The following is a 15,562-nucleotide window of genomic DNA, read 5'->3' on the forward strand; positions in this document are numbered from 1 at the left end:
GTGCCATGCTAAGTCTGTGCACAGCTAAGAAATGGGCGTATATATCATGTTCCTGACAATTACCATGCAAATCTATGTATCCTAAATACTACCGAGCCGTAATGTGCTACCGACAGAGTCCGATTTCGATTACAATGAGGGTGGACTCAGGTGTATTATTTCTAATCTTCTTTTTGCTCCGCGAGTTCTGCTTTGGCCTTCTCTAATTGCTCCAGTCGCAGCTGTTCCGTCCGCCTTTTTTCTCGCCGCTTCCAACCCTTCAGAACGATTGGTTTCGGTGCGAGATCAGCAAAGAAGGCTTTACAAGCAACTTCGACCACCCAACATCCTGCAAAATCAAGGATCATCGCGGTGGTGAGGCTGAACTTGAACTATACCACATAAGCATTAGTCTCACTCATCGTCAATCAAAAGGACGGGCTCACGGAGTTTTGCATTTCCACGATCTGCAGCCATCTATTCAGCTCAGGAATGAAATCTGTCGCACCTGAGAAAGCGACGGCTGAGGCACCGACAAGGCCCCACCACAGGGCACTGTTCTCCCTGATGCCTTCACGGAAAGGACGACCCTATAGCACCAAACATCAACAGTTAAGAGGTTCGGCGACAACGCTATGCCAGCGCTTACCTGGAAATTAATGGCAAACGTTGAAACTTGTTGCGAGAGGCTGAGGAGGTATATGGCAGTGTTCAGGAGGTTAGGCTCAAACTTGGCATCAAGATCGATGGGTCCTCGACTTTATCAAGAATCAGAGAGACCATGTTTTAGGAGATGCCTGTTCGCTTACACTTCGAATAAATTGGACAGATTGGTGATATAAACCAACGATGCAATATGGATCGCAAATTGAATGAGAACGGAGAGGAGAACATAGAAGTTGAAAATGTTTCCGAGAGGGCGCTCGCGGGAAAGCTGCTCCACAGGCTGAAAATGAGACGTAAATTTCCGTTCCGGCACCAGGGAAATACCAACAGACCTTGGCTCGCGATATGCAAAGGAAACACACAGACATCAAAATCCCCGTTATCGTCACTTGATAATCACCGAACTTGATTCCATCTAGGTACTGAACGCTCAAGCTATACGCGGTGATGAGACAGTTCAAAGCCAAGATCTTATACATCTGGATAGTAGCAACTAATGTGCAGCGGCCTTGGCGAATTATATTTGTAACTGATCCAGTGATGAGCAATGTTGGGTCGAGCGATGGACGATCCATACTCACTAGCCGAAACATTGGACAATTTGGAAGTGAATGGAGCAGCGCAAGAAGCATCCCCCAGTTTAATTTTGGGAGGCTCGTTATCGTCATCTAAATCAGCCATTGTGTTTGTAATGGAAGCCAAATCGAACTTGCAGCACGAGTTGAGCATACAGCCTTGAAAATGCTAATGAAAACTTACTTTCTCCATTGGATTCTTCTTCCTTGCGTCAGCTTGGGCCTCCTTTGCTTTTTGCTGTGCCGCAACAAGCTCGGGATAGAGCGAAGCGATGGCTGGTGGAACAGGGGGAGGTGGCTGGTTGAATCGTTGTGAGATCTTGAGTTGACTCTCGTAAACGGACTTGACGCGCTCATTTCTCTGGTGCTCAGCAATCTTTTGCAAGTCTGCTGGAGTGCCATCAAGCAGTGCTACACCAACATCGGCCTGTTTGAGGGCACCAACGTCATTCGTTCCGTCTCCCGCCATGAGTGTAGTGTAACCAAGATTCTTCAGCGTGGTAAGGATATACTCTTTCTGAGTAGGCGAAACGCGCGCGTAGACCCAGGTATTGTTGACGAGATCGTTAATTCCCGCCCTCCCTTCATACTGCCTGAGAGCTGCACCAGTGACACAGATGTCGTATTCGTTGAACAACGACACGTCTATTGGTTCCGATGGGTCCACAGAAATGATCTTGCCTCCATCAACAGTCCGCCATTGCAAGTCTATAAGAACTAGCTGTATGGCATACCAACTTCAGTCTACAAGTCACTAACCTGTGGACAGTTGCACCCTCCCCGAACATCGAGTATCAAAGCATCCCGATCGACGATCTCGACTTCTTTGGCCAACGTGCACGGCGGTGAGAGGGTTATCACCTGTAATCATGATACACTATTATTAAAGTATGTTAGACCCAGGCCTAAAGTATAGAATAAATCCCGGCATACCCTATGAGACGAATCCGCCAGCATTTTCAGAGACACTACGGCATCCTCCTTGAGCGGGCAGTGGAAGACCAAAAAATCCCGCGAACCTGAGCTGGGATTCAACTCGCTCCCTCTGAAGTCGGTGGATCTAAGCAGAGATCATCAGGAAAGACCAGCTAGACGAAGTGGCGCAAATCACTTTATCAGCTCCCATATTTGGTAGTTCCTTCGTTCCGAGAGCGAGCACGCGACTCCCTCTACGAGTGTACCACTTGAAGGTCTCGTCGTAATCCTTGGGAATGCTGGAAAGCATACTCTTTATTGTCTCGGGGGCACCTTTTACAGCAACGAGGACTGCGCCGGTGGGCAAATGCGAAACAGTGGACATGCGCTTCAAAGCAGAGGAAAATTGGAAGCGTCGACGGATTGAAATAGACGTCCGGTGTGGCGCTGTCTTCTCCCTGGCAGTTACCACGTCTAAACGCAACGCATATTCAGTTAATGTAGAGAAGAAACCCAAATGCATACCCTAGACACGGCCCAGTCGAGTGACTCTAAGGTCGTCTTCTCCATAGGGTCTCCAACGATGGTTCCATCATCCAATTGCACAAGGGCGTGGGCAGCGGCTAAACATAGTGTTGTGTCACGGCTTGCCTCTTTCACATTAACCAGCTTCCTGGGATTAGATGGGCTACATGGCGCAGTTAGTCATTGCACATCAAGGTGAGGCAGATGCAACTTACTCGACCCCTGCCACTCCTTCTAACACGAGATTTTCCGCAGTTATCGTACCAGTTTTGTCAAAACAACAGACATCCACTCTGCCTGCGAATGGAATACGGAACGGCTCGGTACAAAAGATGGCTGTGGAGATGGGACAGTAAAAAACAGTCCCAGATAAAGTGAGTTCAACTTACCAAACTTAGACAATGCCACTAGAGACGCATTGACAGCAAGTGAGAGCTCCATAGGTAGCTCAGGAGGGACAACACTGGTGACAATGAGAATGCAATCAAGGAGCAACTTTGACTTCTTCAAGCCTCGTTCAATTCCTGAGCCAAGCCCAGAATCAGAACTCTTATGCGCGGAGACAGAGACAGTGGCAATGATCAGTAACTGACCTCGGACCCAGACATACCAGCTTGCAGCAATAGCGAAGATGAGCAAGAAGCCAATGAATAAGAAAGACTCTAAATTATTTGCCGACACTCTCTCTGTGGAAAAGATCATCGTTCGAACGAGTTGTCCTTGTGACGTCCCAAAGCCAGTCTTAACACAACAGCAAAACAGCCTCCGTCTGGTGTCGTGATCTTCCGATCTCCAAGACTCGTGCCACCACTAGCTTGAAGAATTTTAGTTCCAGAGAAAAGAATATTGCCCTTGTGCTGAGAATCAACATCGAGCCTTTCATCTCCTTCTAGGAGCTCAACGGACTCTTGAGCAGAGGAGTGGATTCTCCGGAAAGCATTGCTTCGTTTACAATCACTGTGCCTTGGATGAGAAGTAGATCGGCTGGGACTGTGGTCTCTTCCTTCACCCCTCGGACTAAGTTAGGTCACATAAACAAATTAAATAACGCCTTTTGACAAGTGAGGACGCACCAATAGAAACGAGATCACCTGGAACAAGCTTGTCTGTTTGGATCTGTTCCCATTTGTCATCCCGCAGAACTTGAATAGAGAATGGCGTGATGGACATTGTACGGAATTCAGTTAATGTTCTTACTCGCTATAGAATTTGATTGAGCAGTTCCCTTATAGCAGGAACACGAAGAAACACGCACTTGCCAAACAACGGTGCATTCAAACACGACGAGCATGAAGGCAGTGAAGAGACTGTAGTACCAGTACTCATCCAAACACCAAAGTGCAACACAGAATAGCTGGAAGACGAAAAAAGGGGCGGTGGCATGTTCACCGAATAACTCCGTGAAGGAAGGAATAGGGATATCGAATTCATTCATCCCATAAAGTTCCCTCAACGAGTCTACGCTTGTGCCCGCCACACCAGAAGGTGAAGCGAAAGATGAAAGAGGAGGCCGAGAGTCGGATGGATAGGGGCGTGCTTCGAAAGAATTTGTGGTTGGGTTGTACACATACGTGTCTCTTTGATAGTTGAACGAGTAAGCCGGTATGAGCGAACCTGAAGACTGGGCATAAAGGAGCATGAGTATGCCATATAAAAGGCCTAGCTTAACACCCTCACCCGCTTCTTCGTTATGTGTACAATCTCTCCTTTACCTCTGTGTTTGAAAGGTACCAGACGGATGAGATCCGCTTCTTCAACGTTCTGTGCCTGCAGTGCATGTCAATGTCAGCGAGAAGTTGCCGTTAAAAGAAATATTGTCCATACACTGCCTGAGGTTATAAGTGCCTTCGCACCAGCACTCCATCTAGTCGCCAGGAAACTGAGCGCATGACCGGCACCGAGGGCCACGCATCCGAGGAACGTCCATTCCTCGCTCTTCACCCAGTCATCATATTTAAAGTAATACGCATATGCCCAAATTGGATATAGTAAAAGGAAAGGAACGGCGTAAGCATGCGCCCACAGTGGCCGGGAAGTGTGAAGCGAGGCTCGCTCGATGTCTTGCGAGGAGACGTGTATCGCCACCCTACGGAGCAGGCATTGAGTTTAATGAAAAATGCGACAAAGAGATGGTGGGCGCACATGGTTGTAAGCCAGAGGAAACTGCAGCAGTCTCTTTTAACGGTGCGTGAGTGCAACTATGTGCAACTGTCAGAGCAGACACGCAACCACAATTGGGATAGAATACAATCTCGGATGCAAACTTGCTAAACTAGCGCCTGGGTGGAAACATCCAAGTCTATGGGAGGAACGAATGACCTGCTATGGTCGCTGGCGCTCTTTTGGGGGGTAACGCACCTTCTCAACCGCCTTGTCATCTCAAAACGATCGAATGCATATTACAATGTGCTTCCTCTCACTTCTCGTGACAGGACATCGGCCCGTCTCCATTTCGTTTCTCCCTCGTTTTCTGGGCACAAATCTATTCTCGCTTGGGCTTTTCACCCTTCTCGCACGACAGCTATCGTGCATGACCTGAGGATAACTATACACACGACTTCCCTGAACTCTTTATCCCTATCACTTTCTGAAAAGCTATCCAATAGCCCAACTGTTCGTGCATTTTATGACGCCGGTTCCTTACTTTGCACCACTGCGTCGTTCTTATGCTTGGTGTGGCTATCGTGGTGCGCTTTTGGTACAATATGCAGTCTTGTTCGCGGAGCAGAAGTTCCCAATATTATACCACCAATGGGTGGGCTTCCCGATTCGCTGTGTATTGATCTCGATGGTCCCTTCAGCTACTTGAGGCTTGTCGTAAGATCTGGGACATATTTCCGGATGTCCCTCCACTCACATCGATTCTGCTTGTAGATACCAGGATTAACTGTTCCCCTATACCATTTTCCAGTTCTAATATCTGCTGGCATCTCTTGTCTCCTAACCCACGAAGCCGGACATGTGATAGCCGCGTCGCTTGATTCCATCCAAATAATCTCAACCGGAATCGGAATCGTAGTTGCCGTTCCGTGGGCTTACGTCTCCTTGCCCCCGTCATCCGTCTCTGCCTTGCCTCCGCGAGCGCGTCTACGGATAGCTACTTCGGGGAGCTGGCATAATTTAGTTGCATTATTGCTACTGTGGCTCGGGCCTGGAGCGGAATCAGTGAAGCGTTGGGGAAAGTCATAGGGTGGCCATTATGGGAGTACACTGGCGACTCGGCTGCAATTGTGGCGGGAATTGATTCGGTAAGCGTTTGGTGCAAAGCTCTGGAAGTGGAATGCGACAGTTATTGAACAGCGTACTGGATTCAAATCAGGATTCGTCTCTTGTACAACATTTGCCCATTAGTTCGTCGATTGTAGCCCTCGACGATACCTCAATATTTTCCCCAGAATCTTGGCGAAGCTTCTTTTCTGATAAGGCTGGAAGCGCGAGAAATGACAGTGGCTGGTGTGTGATGGACCAGTGGTCAAACGGTCAGTTCGCTCCCGCAACCAACTTTGAATCCCCGCACCAACTCACTATTCCTGACACAGCTCACGCTTCCTCTTGCTGCTGGGATCCAGACTTCAATTCGAAATTATATTCGTCTATCGATATACCTTCCAACAAAAAGCGCCCGCAATTTGCCTGCTTCTTCCAGGGACCGGATATCCCCGGTATTCCAGGAGTCTGCCTTGACCCACTGCTTATTCTCGATCCAGCAACCCCACCTCCACTGCATCGAACTCTGGAGCGATGCAACCCACAACGTGCTGACTCATGTGAGGAAGGATGGTCTTGTGTTCGCCCTAGTCCGAAAGAACAACTCGTGAGGATATCTGTGAGGCCCCCGTCGTGGATCGACCCTCAGACCTTCACGATCGTGTGGAGGGGGCCCAAAGAGGAAGTGCTTGATCAAAGTAAGCGATTTATCATAACCCCATGACCTACCATTATCCCTATTTTTCCTTTCTATCGGGTATGGGAACCGTTCAACGCTTTGTTTCAGAAGCAGTATTCAGAGATTTCAACTGATTGCATCGGTCTCTAGTAGTGATTGGTAAATTTCAACCGCGGCACTGGATTGTCCCACCAAGTATTCCGTTAATTGTAGGCCTCTTCCAAGCGTGAGTTGTCTCCATTCAATGCCTTATGGAATGGAGCCTTCTCCATTTGTCCACGAAGATGATGTTACCATTTTGTTAAAAACTGCCCTACTATGCATCACTCGCAACTACCTTGCTCACCAGATTATGCTTTCTTCCGTAGGTATGCATTCGCGATATCACTTTCGCTCTTCGTTCTCAACCTCTTGCCCGTTCCAATACTGGATGGTGCACAAATCTGGGAAGCCATTTGGGAATTGGCAGGAAATAAATCCCCCACACATCGTAATCCGATCAACAGAGACCTCCAGGAGGAAGCGCGCGAGACGGACAGGAGCCTCTCCCGTGTTGCAAGTCTACCCCACGGTGGCAGGATAAGACCAACAAGTCGTGGAGGGACCCGGACGGCTTGAACAACACGGCCAGGCAAGGGCTTCTACCTCCTCCGCACGTTAGAAGATGTTTATGGCCACTGGAGTGCGCTGTCTGCACTCCATCACATGATCTTGCAGCCCCTCCATCCCCATGAACAAAATCCGCTGCACAAACGTTGCCAGTTGCTATGAAACCGGAGCTTGTGTCGTGGCCCATTGAACGAAGTCGACTACAGATAAACTGGTGCCGCACCCGAGACCCCAACCTCGCGCCCTGGATTCGGGCAGCCGGAATCAGAAGGCTCGATTCTTTGAAGGATACCTGATACGAAACAGCTGGCCCAACTTTGCCCGAATATTTGTGATTGACACAGGCAGCCCTGGGAAGATTTTTGCCTATCATCTGTATATGCAGCCAAATTATCAACCTTTTGAGCTCGACCAGGAATGTTGAGAGAATGAAATATGGGATGCAGCTGTTTTGCACTGATTATCGACCGAGAATTCGGGCACTCGCTAAAAATCAATTCGTCTAGAGACCAATTATCGTATGCTCGTATCTCTCTGGTTGCTTCCTACTGTCACAGCTGAGCTTATACCTGGATGCACCCGCTTCATTTCCCCACACCCTTTTCGGAAGGATCTTGAACCAGTCGCTCGCACATCCCGTAATGACTTGCTTCAATGCAGCTGCTGCCGTCGAGGGTTGTTACCTGTTACCTCAAATCGAAGGACGGAATACGAGGGAGCTGATGGCATCATTCAAGCATAGCAACACCCAGGTCACACGCACCAGACAGTGTTAGCATGAAACTAGGCAGAAGAGGCTCCCCAGAAGGAAGCAAACTCTAGTGATGCCAACACGAAGCATGATCAGAGTATCACGAGGGTGTTGGCTTCTCTCTTGCCCTCCCTGCCCTGTAGTGCCTTGATCGGTTCAAGCGGTTCACCATTTGCTATCAGTGACACCTTGTAATAGTTCATGCTCGTAACGGATCAGCATCATGATCATGATAAGTGCAGACACCGACGCTAATATATTATCCCCCTGTGCCAACACACGAAAGTCATGCAGATCACACACAAGATGCTTGAAGATTGCCATAAGTTAAGGCAAGCAGCAGAATCATAGCGGGATTGTGGGCGTAGCCATAGAGATCTTTGATGTCAGAAAAGGAGAGTTCTTAACCACGATACCAGAAGTCAAAATGACTATATACGTATTCACAATACGGAACCACAACATGGTTTCCAACAAGGACAAAGGCATCAGTATGGCCAATCGCACACCGGTGAAAATTGCATCTCGATCTGTGGCTCAGCAACGGATACTTCACCTTTTACGATCGAGGGTGAGGAATCATAGGTCCCAGGGAAGAGTATGGTCCCAACCCCAATAGAGGGACCCGCAAACTTGTGAACGCTGAACCAAGGGTGGCGCCAACAATCCTAGTCCACGAATCAAAAATCGCCATGGATGGGTAGGAATAGACCAGTTATAGCGTAATTAGACGCTGTGACCCAGCTGTCGATCTGGGTAGGCGTGATACCCTTCACCAACCTCAAGCCATGAGCTAAAAAAGCACTAGTTGCGGTGCCTAGGAGAATTAGACTAGCATCACTTTTCCACAGCAACGTTGGTGTGATAGTATATCAGGACAATTATCAGTATAGAAGCAAAAGCGGTGATGGACCATGGCTGATGTTGTGGATGAGCGTGACATCGCGGGAACTATGCACCATTACAGGCAAACTGAATCACTGATTGCACACTGCCAAGTTACTCACGCCCTCGGGCCGCCGAACGATTCTGCAGCCTTGTTCACGAGCCTCTTCCGTTATTGGCACTTGCTTGGAGAGCTTCCTATTTAGCTTGGTAGAAGTGTTGGACGCGCTCACCAGGTAACGCTCATGCTATAAGTGCTGGGATAAACTCTCTTCACCCAAGCTTGCAAGATTCGGACCTCGAACACTCTAACCAATACTGTATGATGAACACGGTAAGCCGTATAGAACGTCCTGGACTCGGTATCCATCCACAGTGGGCAGACCTGGACAGCATATTTCAAAACGGCTAGGTCCGTGAACCAGCACGTAAAAAGAAACGCTAAACAACCTGCATCGACACTGCCAAGTGGTTGCTCACTATCATCGAGTCCCAGTGCAAGTTTAAGTAGATTTGCTGAAAGGCAGAAAACGCGGACGTGGATTGCAAGGATGAGTAGAGATATTGTAATCATAGCTAGGCTAGAACCTGGATTGTTGATTCTTGTGTCAGAACAAGTGGGAAGTATGCCGCCAGCATTCTTCACAAGACAAAGCAGTACCGAGAGTGTTCCAAACGATTCGACTACAGGGAACGGCAGCCAGACGGATAACTGGAGGCACTCTGTGTTGTCATTCAGGGCTGGAGGCAGCAGAAATAACTGGTCCAATGAGTTAGCAAGGTATAAACGACAACAAGGGGTGACCGGGAGGCGGAAGTGGCATGCTCAGAAGCATCTAGTGTGATTGAGGGTGAAGTCCAAACAATATCATTAACGCTCTTGTAATCGTGAGCCTCATTGTTCTCAAAACGATCACTAATCTCTAGGCAGGACCCAGCTCACTATTGGAAGATAGAAATGATCTTAGCCTTCCGCTGTAGAATTGAGAAACTGGAGGAGGTTCGCGCGCGCTTCCTCCATGTTATCTTTAGGTGGCCTGAGTTTGATCTGGGTAATGAACATCGGGGTTAACGAGAGCTATTATGATGTGAATGAACGGGCGCACTCTTTTCCCTGTCAGAACACTCCGCCTTTCCTGTGCCTTCGGGGACCTCCGTTCTTTGTCACGCTTCCTGTCTTTTTCCCTGTCCCTGTGATGGTCACTTTTTCTCCTCTTGGCATCTGAGTGTCGGTGATGGCGCTCGTGACTGCGACTGCGACTGCTGCTGCGACTGCTGGTGCCAGTTCTTCCTCTTTTGCGATGGTCAGAACCATGCCGACGGGCGCGTGAACGTTCATCATCCCGACTACTAGAGGCAGGATGGCGATGGCGATGGCCAGAAGACTCAGTTGATTCTGACTCAGACGATGAACCGGAAAGGGAAGGCGGACGGTTGGAGCGTGAACGGCGCTGCAGAAGCTTCAGGGAAGCAGTTCGTGAAGCAAGATAAGCCGCACTCGCATGATGACGATCAGCGGCCTTTCCACGGCTTTCCCTTTCATGATAAGAGTGGCGACGTGAAGGGGATTGGCCTCGGTCTTTATACCTCAAGCTGCTCTCTTGTTCGTTCTCTTTGGTGGTAGTACGCGAGCGGCTGTGTGAGCGGTCCCGCGCGGAAGGACTGTGATGGCGATGGTGGTAACGCGATCTTTTACTTTCGGGACTTCGGCCGCGTTCGCGTTCGTGAGTGTCACCATGATGAGGACGCTCACGCCTTCGATGATATTCATCACCATAGTCTAATCCACTCATTCGCGCCGTGTTTGCCATGAATGAGAGGTTTTATTTTTGTCGCAGATGTTCGGATGGTTCAGGAATTTAAGCATGATGATCACCACCGATAATCAGGAGAAAGAATAGTGTGAGTCTAAGGTCGAGCGATGGAGAAACAAACAAGCAGCTCACCGTGTCCCATAGAAGTGCGGCTACGACTGTCGCGAACCCTATTTCCACCGCCACGCCCGTCGCGGTCGCGATCCATGCGGCACTAGTCAGGTTTCAATTTGGCAAGCAAAGTCCAAGTTGCTTGTTAGCAACACGTGATCCTCTCGTTTCATCCGTCACTGCTTAGGTTAAACTGCAGCACGCTCATCGTCCACCGTCCTCACTGGGCCACCCCCGAGGATCTCTGCTGCCTTTTCTATGACTTCAGGACGACGCTAGATGTTCTCAGTGAACCCTCTAACGCTCAAAGCGGCTGTCTCCCGTGGCTAAATACTCGCCTTTATGCTATTCTCAGGCTCGAAGGATGTAAAGATGTTACAAGGCGCTGGCGAGCGTCGATGACTCTTCAGAAAAGGGTTCTGTTATGTACAAAAAGAGAGAGAGCGCCACGACACAAAGACGAGAGAAACAATTTCCGGAAAACCGAGTGATACGAGGATGAGCTTAAAACATCGATCAAACAGTCACTGCGGCTGTACCATATTTGATCACTAGGATTCCAGTGCGATCAAGGTCAAAATCGCTATTAAGTTTCTTTGCTGCTTTCCTCCCCGCAATTGCATTTCCGATCATGCACTCCAGCGCCGCGCCCAACGTAGAGGGGTCGATCTGGTATGCTGGGTCCAAGAGCGTCGAAACGTACTCCAAGACTTCAGCAAGGTCTTTCATCTCTAGTTCGCCAAGGTCCTTCCCATGCCAAGCTAAGAGTGGAGATGAGTCGACCACTGGAATTGCTATTCCAGGCACTCCATTCATGACGTGGAACCACATCTTGCACTGGTCGGGCCTTCGACCTTGGGACCAAAGGCCTCTGAAAGATGATATTCCGGCGATGCACGCAAGCGCACGAGACGTTGAAGGGGTCTTGGGAGGTTGAAATGTGGGCGACGAATTTCCAAAAGAGATGAGGCGTCCGAATATGGATTTGAAAAAGCCGACCAGTTGAAAGGCTAGGATCTGATCAGCAGCAATGATTGGCCCGCGGAGTTGAACGAAGGAAATCTGGGGAGAAGAAACGTGAGATGTGTTCTCTCCGAAGAAGATGCAATGAATTATACCTCATTGATTCGTGACACCAAAGGTTGACGATGAGTGGAATACACGTAAGGGCAAAACCAACCCGGGCCCGTGGAAACAATGCCCTTAGCCAGGGTCAATTTGCGGAAAGATGGCATACGAACAGGCTCCAGCTTCACATGTTCTTCAAACAACTTGTGACACACGCTGAGTTGGAACTTATGAACTGCCGTCGTCTCGAGTCCCCGGAAACCATCGGTGCTAGGGTTGGCAACATGCCATTCAACAGGTGCATTCTGACGGGCTTTTCCATGTGCCTCGCTGGCGCGAGCCACGAGTGTACCCAGACCAATATTCACAATCATGTGTGCTCCGTGAGTTGCCAGAAAGCCATCTGGATCCACATGTGCAACGCCCCCGATTATCCCATTGATTACCCCATCGACTGGGAGCACATCTGAGATACCATCGACAAGACCAAGCGTTAGGATGTCCCGCCCTCTAACGTTCACCGGTTCAATGGGATTATTGTCCCCTTTCCAACCCAAAAAAAATATCGTCAGGCGGCGAAAGACGGCGAAGCACAGGACTTAACACACCCCAATGGGAGAAATTCATCGGAAGTTGTACGGTAGCCACCGTTCCTCGGACTGTGGCAATTACGGCTTTGACGGGAAGCTTGTTGCCTGCGAGGCGTTTGAGGGCGTTCGATTTCTGCTCTGACATCCTGGGGGAGGGATGATTGATGCCTATGGTTGCCCACCCGATTAAGTACCAGGAAATCACAGCCTGACAAGATATACACATGGGCACGTTCATGTGTAACCCCGTTCGAATGATTACATGTTTGGGATGAAAGTTTCTTGCAACGTTCTTCCGACACAACCAGACCTGAAATGTTAAAATCCTATTATAAAACATAGGTATTAAACTCTACTGTACAAAGATAGTTTCTCGATACTCTTTGATCGTATCGCTGGTCCTGTCACGTGCGCCAAGTAATTGCATTGACAAATTAATTCCGACGAAGCAAACGCCAAAACTGTTTACTTAGTCTTGGTACGTATCCACGATGAGATTTTGATACCACCCTCATTTTTTTTGAACTTATCATGTAGGGATTCCGTGCAAGTCCAATCCGCTACCTTAGTGGCTACACTCTAGGCCGCGAGATCAGATGTAAGCTTAGGGCAAAAACTGATGATTCCTGTGAGCGTCCGTCTGTGCGTATTTATGTACAAAGTGAAATGCATTGTGGAGTGGTCCCATGTGTGGTGACTCCTGTGCGACTACGCGATCAGTGATTCCCTCCACATAAATCTTCCACATAAACACCAGCGCAGCTATGTATGCCCGGCTTCGGTGATTCGTGATTACAACATATCTATCTGAGTTATTTTGGTACAATGCTTTAGTTTACAAGCGCTGAAAGGAAAGTTTACCATTGAGGCATCAAAAATTGGCGTCTCAAACTGTAGTAACTCTTGATTTGTACGTACGCTGTGGATTGCTCATTGAGTCCTATGGATTATACGGACATTTCCCTACAGGATTTCCCGATGCTTCCGTTTTTGAAGTCCATGTTGATGGACGCAGTCGAGGATGGCTTAAAAGCTACTTCAATTTTCTTTCCTCTCTCCTCAGTTCACATATTACTTGGGACTGAGGTGAGATCCGCTTTATCTCTTGGAACGTAGTCTTAACATTTTATGTACTTTCCTAGCACGTATAAGCCGCTGGAATCGAGCACTAGTTATACACCACCGCTAGCTAGTTCATAATTCTAATAGTAACCATCAACTGACGATCGCAACCCTGTGGTGGCTTGGGGACTGGGACTTCCCCTGATGTGATTACACGTATTGTCCTAGGCAGGTGACGTCACCAGCCTAGTATTGTCCACGGGAGAGTTCCCAACGGACAAGCGCCCAACACTGAATGGAAAGGATCTTCATAAGATCATGATCGAATGATGGGTGTTCGTGCATTGCTATGAATACTTGCTCTCATATCACCCCAGTTTACAGCCGCCGTAACAAAAAAAAAAAAAAAAAAAAAAACAGCGCATCCGGTTTGAATGGATATATCGCGCGGGCAACAACTGATCCGATTGATGATTTAGGTAAAAATTGAGCGCCCACTGTATCCCAGTGGCACCGACAAAAATATTGGAGATCAGGCCCTTAACCACATGCCCATCACAATGGGCAAACACCGCAAACCTGCGGCCAGGGACCTTATCGTTACAATGTCTAACTCGATGAGCACACAGGATATCTAGACAGCAACACAAGTGCCTGTACACACCATCCAGAGTGTTCTCCATAACCCACAAAGGCAGCACCGTGAGAGACGCGTGACCGACCACACTCTCTCAGTAATGCACTGCTGAAGTTCCTAGATAGTCTGGTCGGTATGAAACCAGACCTCCTAATCTCTGAGCTGCAAGAAGCTGTCGATGAAGAGTTTCATATTCAGACCAGTGAAAGCACAATTCTCTGTGAAATGAAGCACCGTGGCCCGTATGATACCTGTGCTGTTGAGTGGTACACGTGAAGTAAGATAGATCGAGACTTCTGCAATGGCTACGAGCCTGAAGACCCCGGCACACGGAGCGCTAAAACGTCTGAAATAATATACTGTGACTTATCTTAGATTTGACCCACCTGGCTGTTTATTTTTGACGGAGGCCGCGAGTTTGAAGACGGGCAAAGATATGACAGGAAAGACTGAGCCCTCCATTCGAGATCACTAGCGCTCCCTATAAAGGGAAGCCCTTGGGAGGCGGCGAATAAGATATGCGTGCAAGCCCCTCACTCAGCATGCTTCTAGACCGAGAAATAACGTAGTCATAAGGCAAGGCCCTCGGGGCGCAACCAATAGTGAAGCAAAATCAACCCGCAGACCCGGGCCATCAGGAAAACAACGCTTTCAACCCAGCAAAGAGTAGCCGCACAAGCCTGATTCGTAGTAATGGGCAATGGGGAGGAACCGAGTGAGGAAAATACAGAAAAGGCCAACCCTTCCTGGTTAGGTTGAAAGCTAGGTTCGAAGCAATCCTTTATAGCCGTGAACGGAGTCCCTTAAAGGGAATCGAAGGGTTAACACCAAGAAAGCCGGAACTCTGGTGAGAACAGTGTCTGAGATAACGTCAAGTAGCAAAGTTTGTTGTTTTCTCCTGTTTGGTTTTTCGGCTCTTTCCTGTCTTTTCATCACTTCCTCCTTGTGTGTTGCTATTTTTTGCGCTTAGCCGCCACGATCCCCTGTCTCCACCTCAGTATATTTCGCCCGGATCGCTTGCAAATCCAGAGGCTTCGGTTGTCGGGACCGTCGCTGGTCGCACACAGTCCATCTGCACCAAACTCCGTCATAGACCTCCAATCTTTATCACCGTTTCCTTTTTTTTTAAAAAATCGTTCACTCATGACCGCCCTGTAAAATAGAAAAGGGAGCAAGGAAAGCATATGAGCCTGAGGATGGTGATAAAAGCGGGGGCACGGTACCAGAGCCTTCGGGAACTGCCGTTTCGCAGATAATCAGCACGATAGCGTTGTACTTTGAGCCCTCCCAAGACCAAGGCTATCTCTAAGTTTCCCTTGCGTATCTCTACCTCTGCTGCGATGGTTAATCTCAATGGCCCCAGTGCGGTTGCGCTAAACGGTGACATCTACTATCATATTATAGAGCAGCTCGCCGCATCGCCATTCAATTCTCTTCTGTCTGTTAGTCTTGTCAGTCGTGCCTTTTATAAGTTCACTACCGTTATCCG

General features: G+C 48.7%; 5 protein-coding genes across 5 annotated transcripts; 1 reads left to right on the forward strand and 4 right to left on the reverse strand.

The window, feature by feature from the left end:
• Positions 1–5,038, reverse strand: EI90DRAFT_3282075 (endoplasmic reticulum Ca-transporting P-type ATPase; the record flags this gene model as incomplete). Its single annotated transcript, XM_039066877.1, is given in 23 exon segments — positions 1–371; positions 426–569; positions 629–737; positions 789–925; positions 978–1,174; positions 1,227–1,353; positions 1,405–1,928; positions 1,988–2,036; positions 2,056–2,097; positions 2,154–2,188; positions 2,223–2,280; positions 2,332–2,609; positions 2,660–2,823; positions 2,876–2,996; positions 3,050–3,184; positions 3,254–3,379; positions 3,460–3,536; positions 3,563–3,677; positions 3,734–3,860; positions 3,916–4,281; positions 4,338–4,427; positions 4,485–4,746; positions 5,019–5,038. 23 exon segments carry the CDS (start codon positions 5,036–5,038, stop codon positions 162–164), a joined length of 3,513 nt encoding a protein of 1,170 aa, XP_038911304.1. The 3' UTR covers positions 1–161.
• Positions 5,039–5,819: 781 nt separating this feature from the next.
• Positions 5,820–7,420, forward strand: EI90DRAFT_2361735 (uncharacterized protein). The gene is made up of 5 exons (XM_039052921.1): positions 5,820–5,908; positions 5,961–6,139; positions 6,200–6,565; positions 6,697–6,772; positions 6,915–7,420. Exons 2-5 carry the CDS (start codon positions 6,121–6,123, stop codon positions 7,162–7,164), a joined length of 711 nt encoding a protein of 236 aa, XP_038911305.1. The 5' UTR covers positions 5,820–5,908; positions 5,961–6,120; the 3' UTR covers positions 7,165–7,420.
• A 1,202-nt stretch (positions 7,421–8,622) lies between these two features.
• EI90DRAFT_2872209 (uncharacterized protein) lies at positions 8,623–8,772 on the reverse strand (the record flags this gene model as incomplete). The annotated part of the gene is made up of 1 exon (XM_039053860.1): positions 8,623–8,772. A coding segment is annotated over one exon (150 nt), but the record flags the coding sequence as incomplete, so codon positions are not given.
• Positions 8,773–9,315: 543 nt separating this feature from the next.
• On the reverse strand, positions 9,316–10,861 carry EI90DRAFT_3076027 (uncharacterized protein). The gene is made up of 4 exons (XM_039061618.1): positions 10,738–10,861; positions 10,294–10,571; positions 9,898–10,242; positions 9,316–9,839 (listed from the first exon to the last, which is right to left on the reverse strand). Exons 1-4 carry the CDS (start codon positions 10,811–10,813, stop codon positions 9,756–9,758), a joined length of 783 nt encoding a protein of 260 aa, XP_038911307.1. The 5' UTR covers positions 10,814–10,861; the 3' UTR covers positions 9,316–9,755.
• Positions 10,862–11,191: 330 nt separating this feature from the next.
• On the reverse strand, positions 11,192–12,329 carry EI90DRAFT_3076033 (uncharacterized protein). The gene is given in 3 exon segments (XM_039061619.1): positions 11,192–11,778; positions 11,835–12,217; positions 12,230–12,329. The coding sequence occupies 2 exon segments, from the start codon at positions 12,156–12,158 to the stop codon at positions 11,233–11,235; spliced, it is 870 nt and encodes a 289-aa protein (XP_038911308.1). The 5' UTR covers positions 12,159–12,217; positions 12,230–12,329; the 3' UTR covers positions 11,192–11,232.
• Positions 12,330–15,562: the final 3,233 nt, after the last annotated feature.

The sequence above is a fragment of the Cantharellus anzutake genome (genome assembly GCF_015039405.1).
Source record: "Cantharellus anzutake strain C23 chromosome Unknown EI90scaffold_63, whole genome shotgun sequence".
Lineage (NCBI taxonomy): Eukaryota > Fungi > Basidiomycota > Agaricomycetes > Cantharellales > Hydnaceae > Cantharellus > Cantharellus anzutake.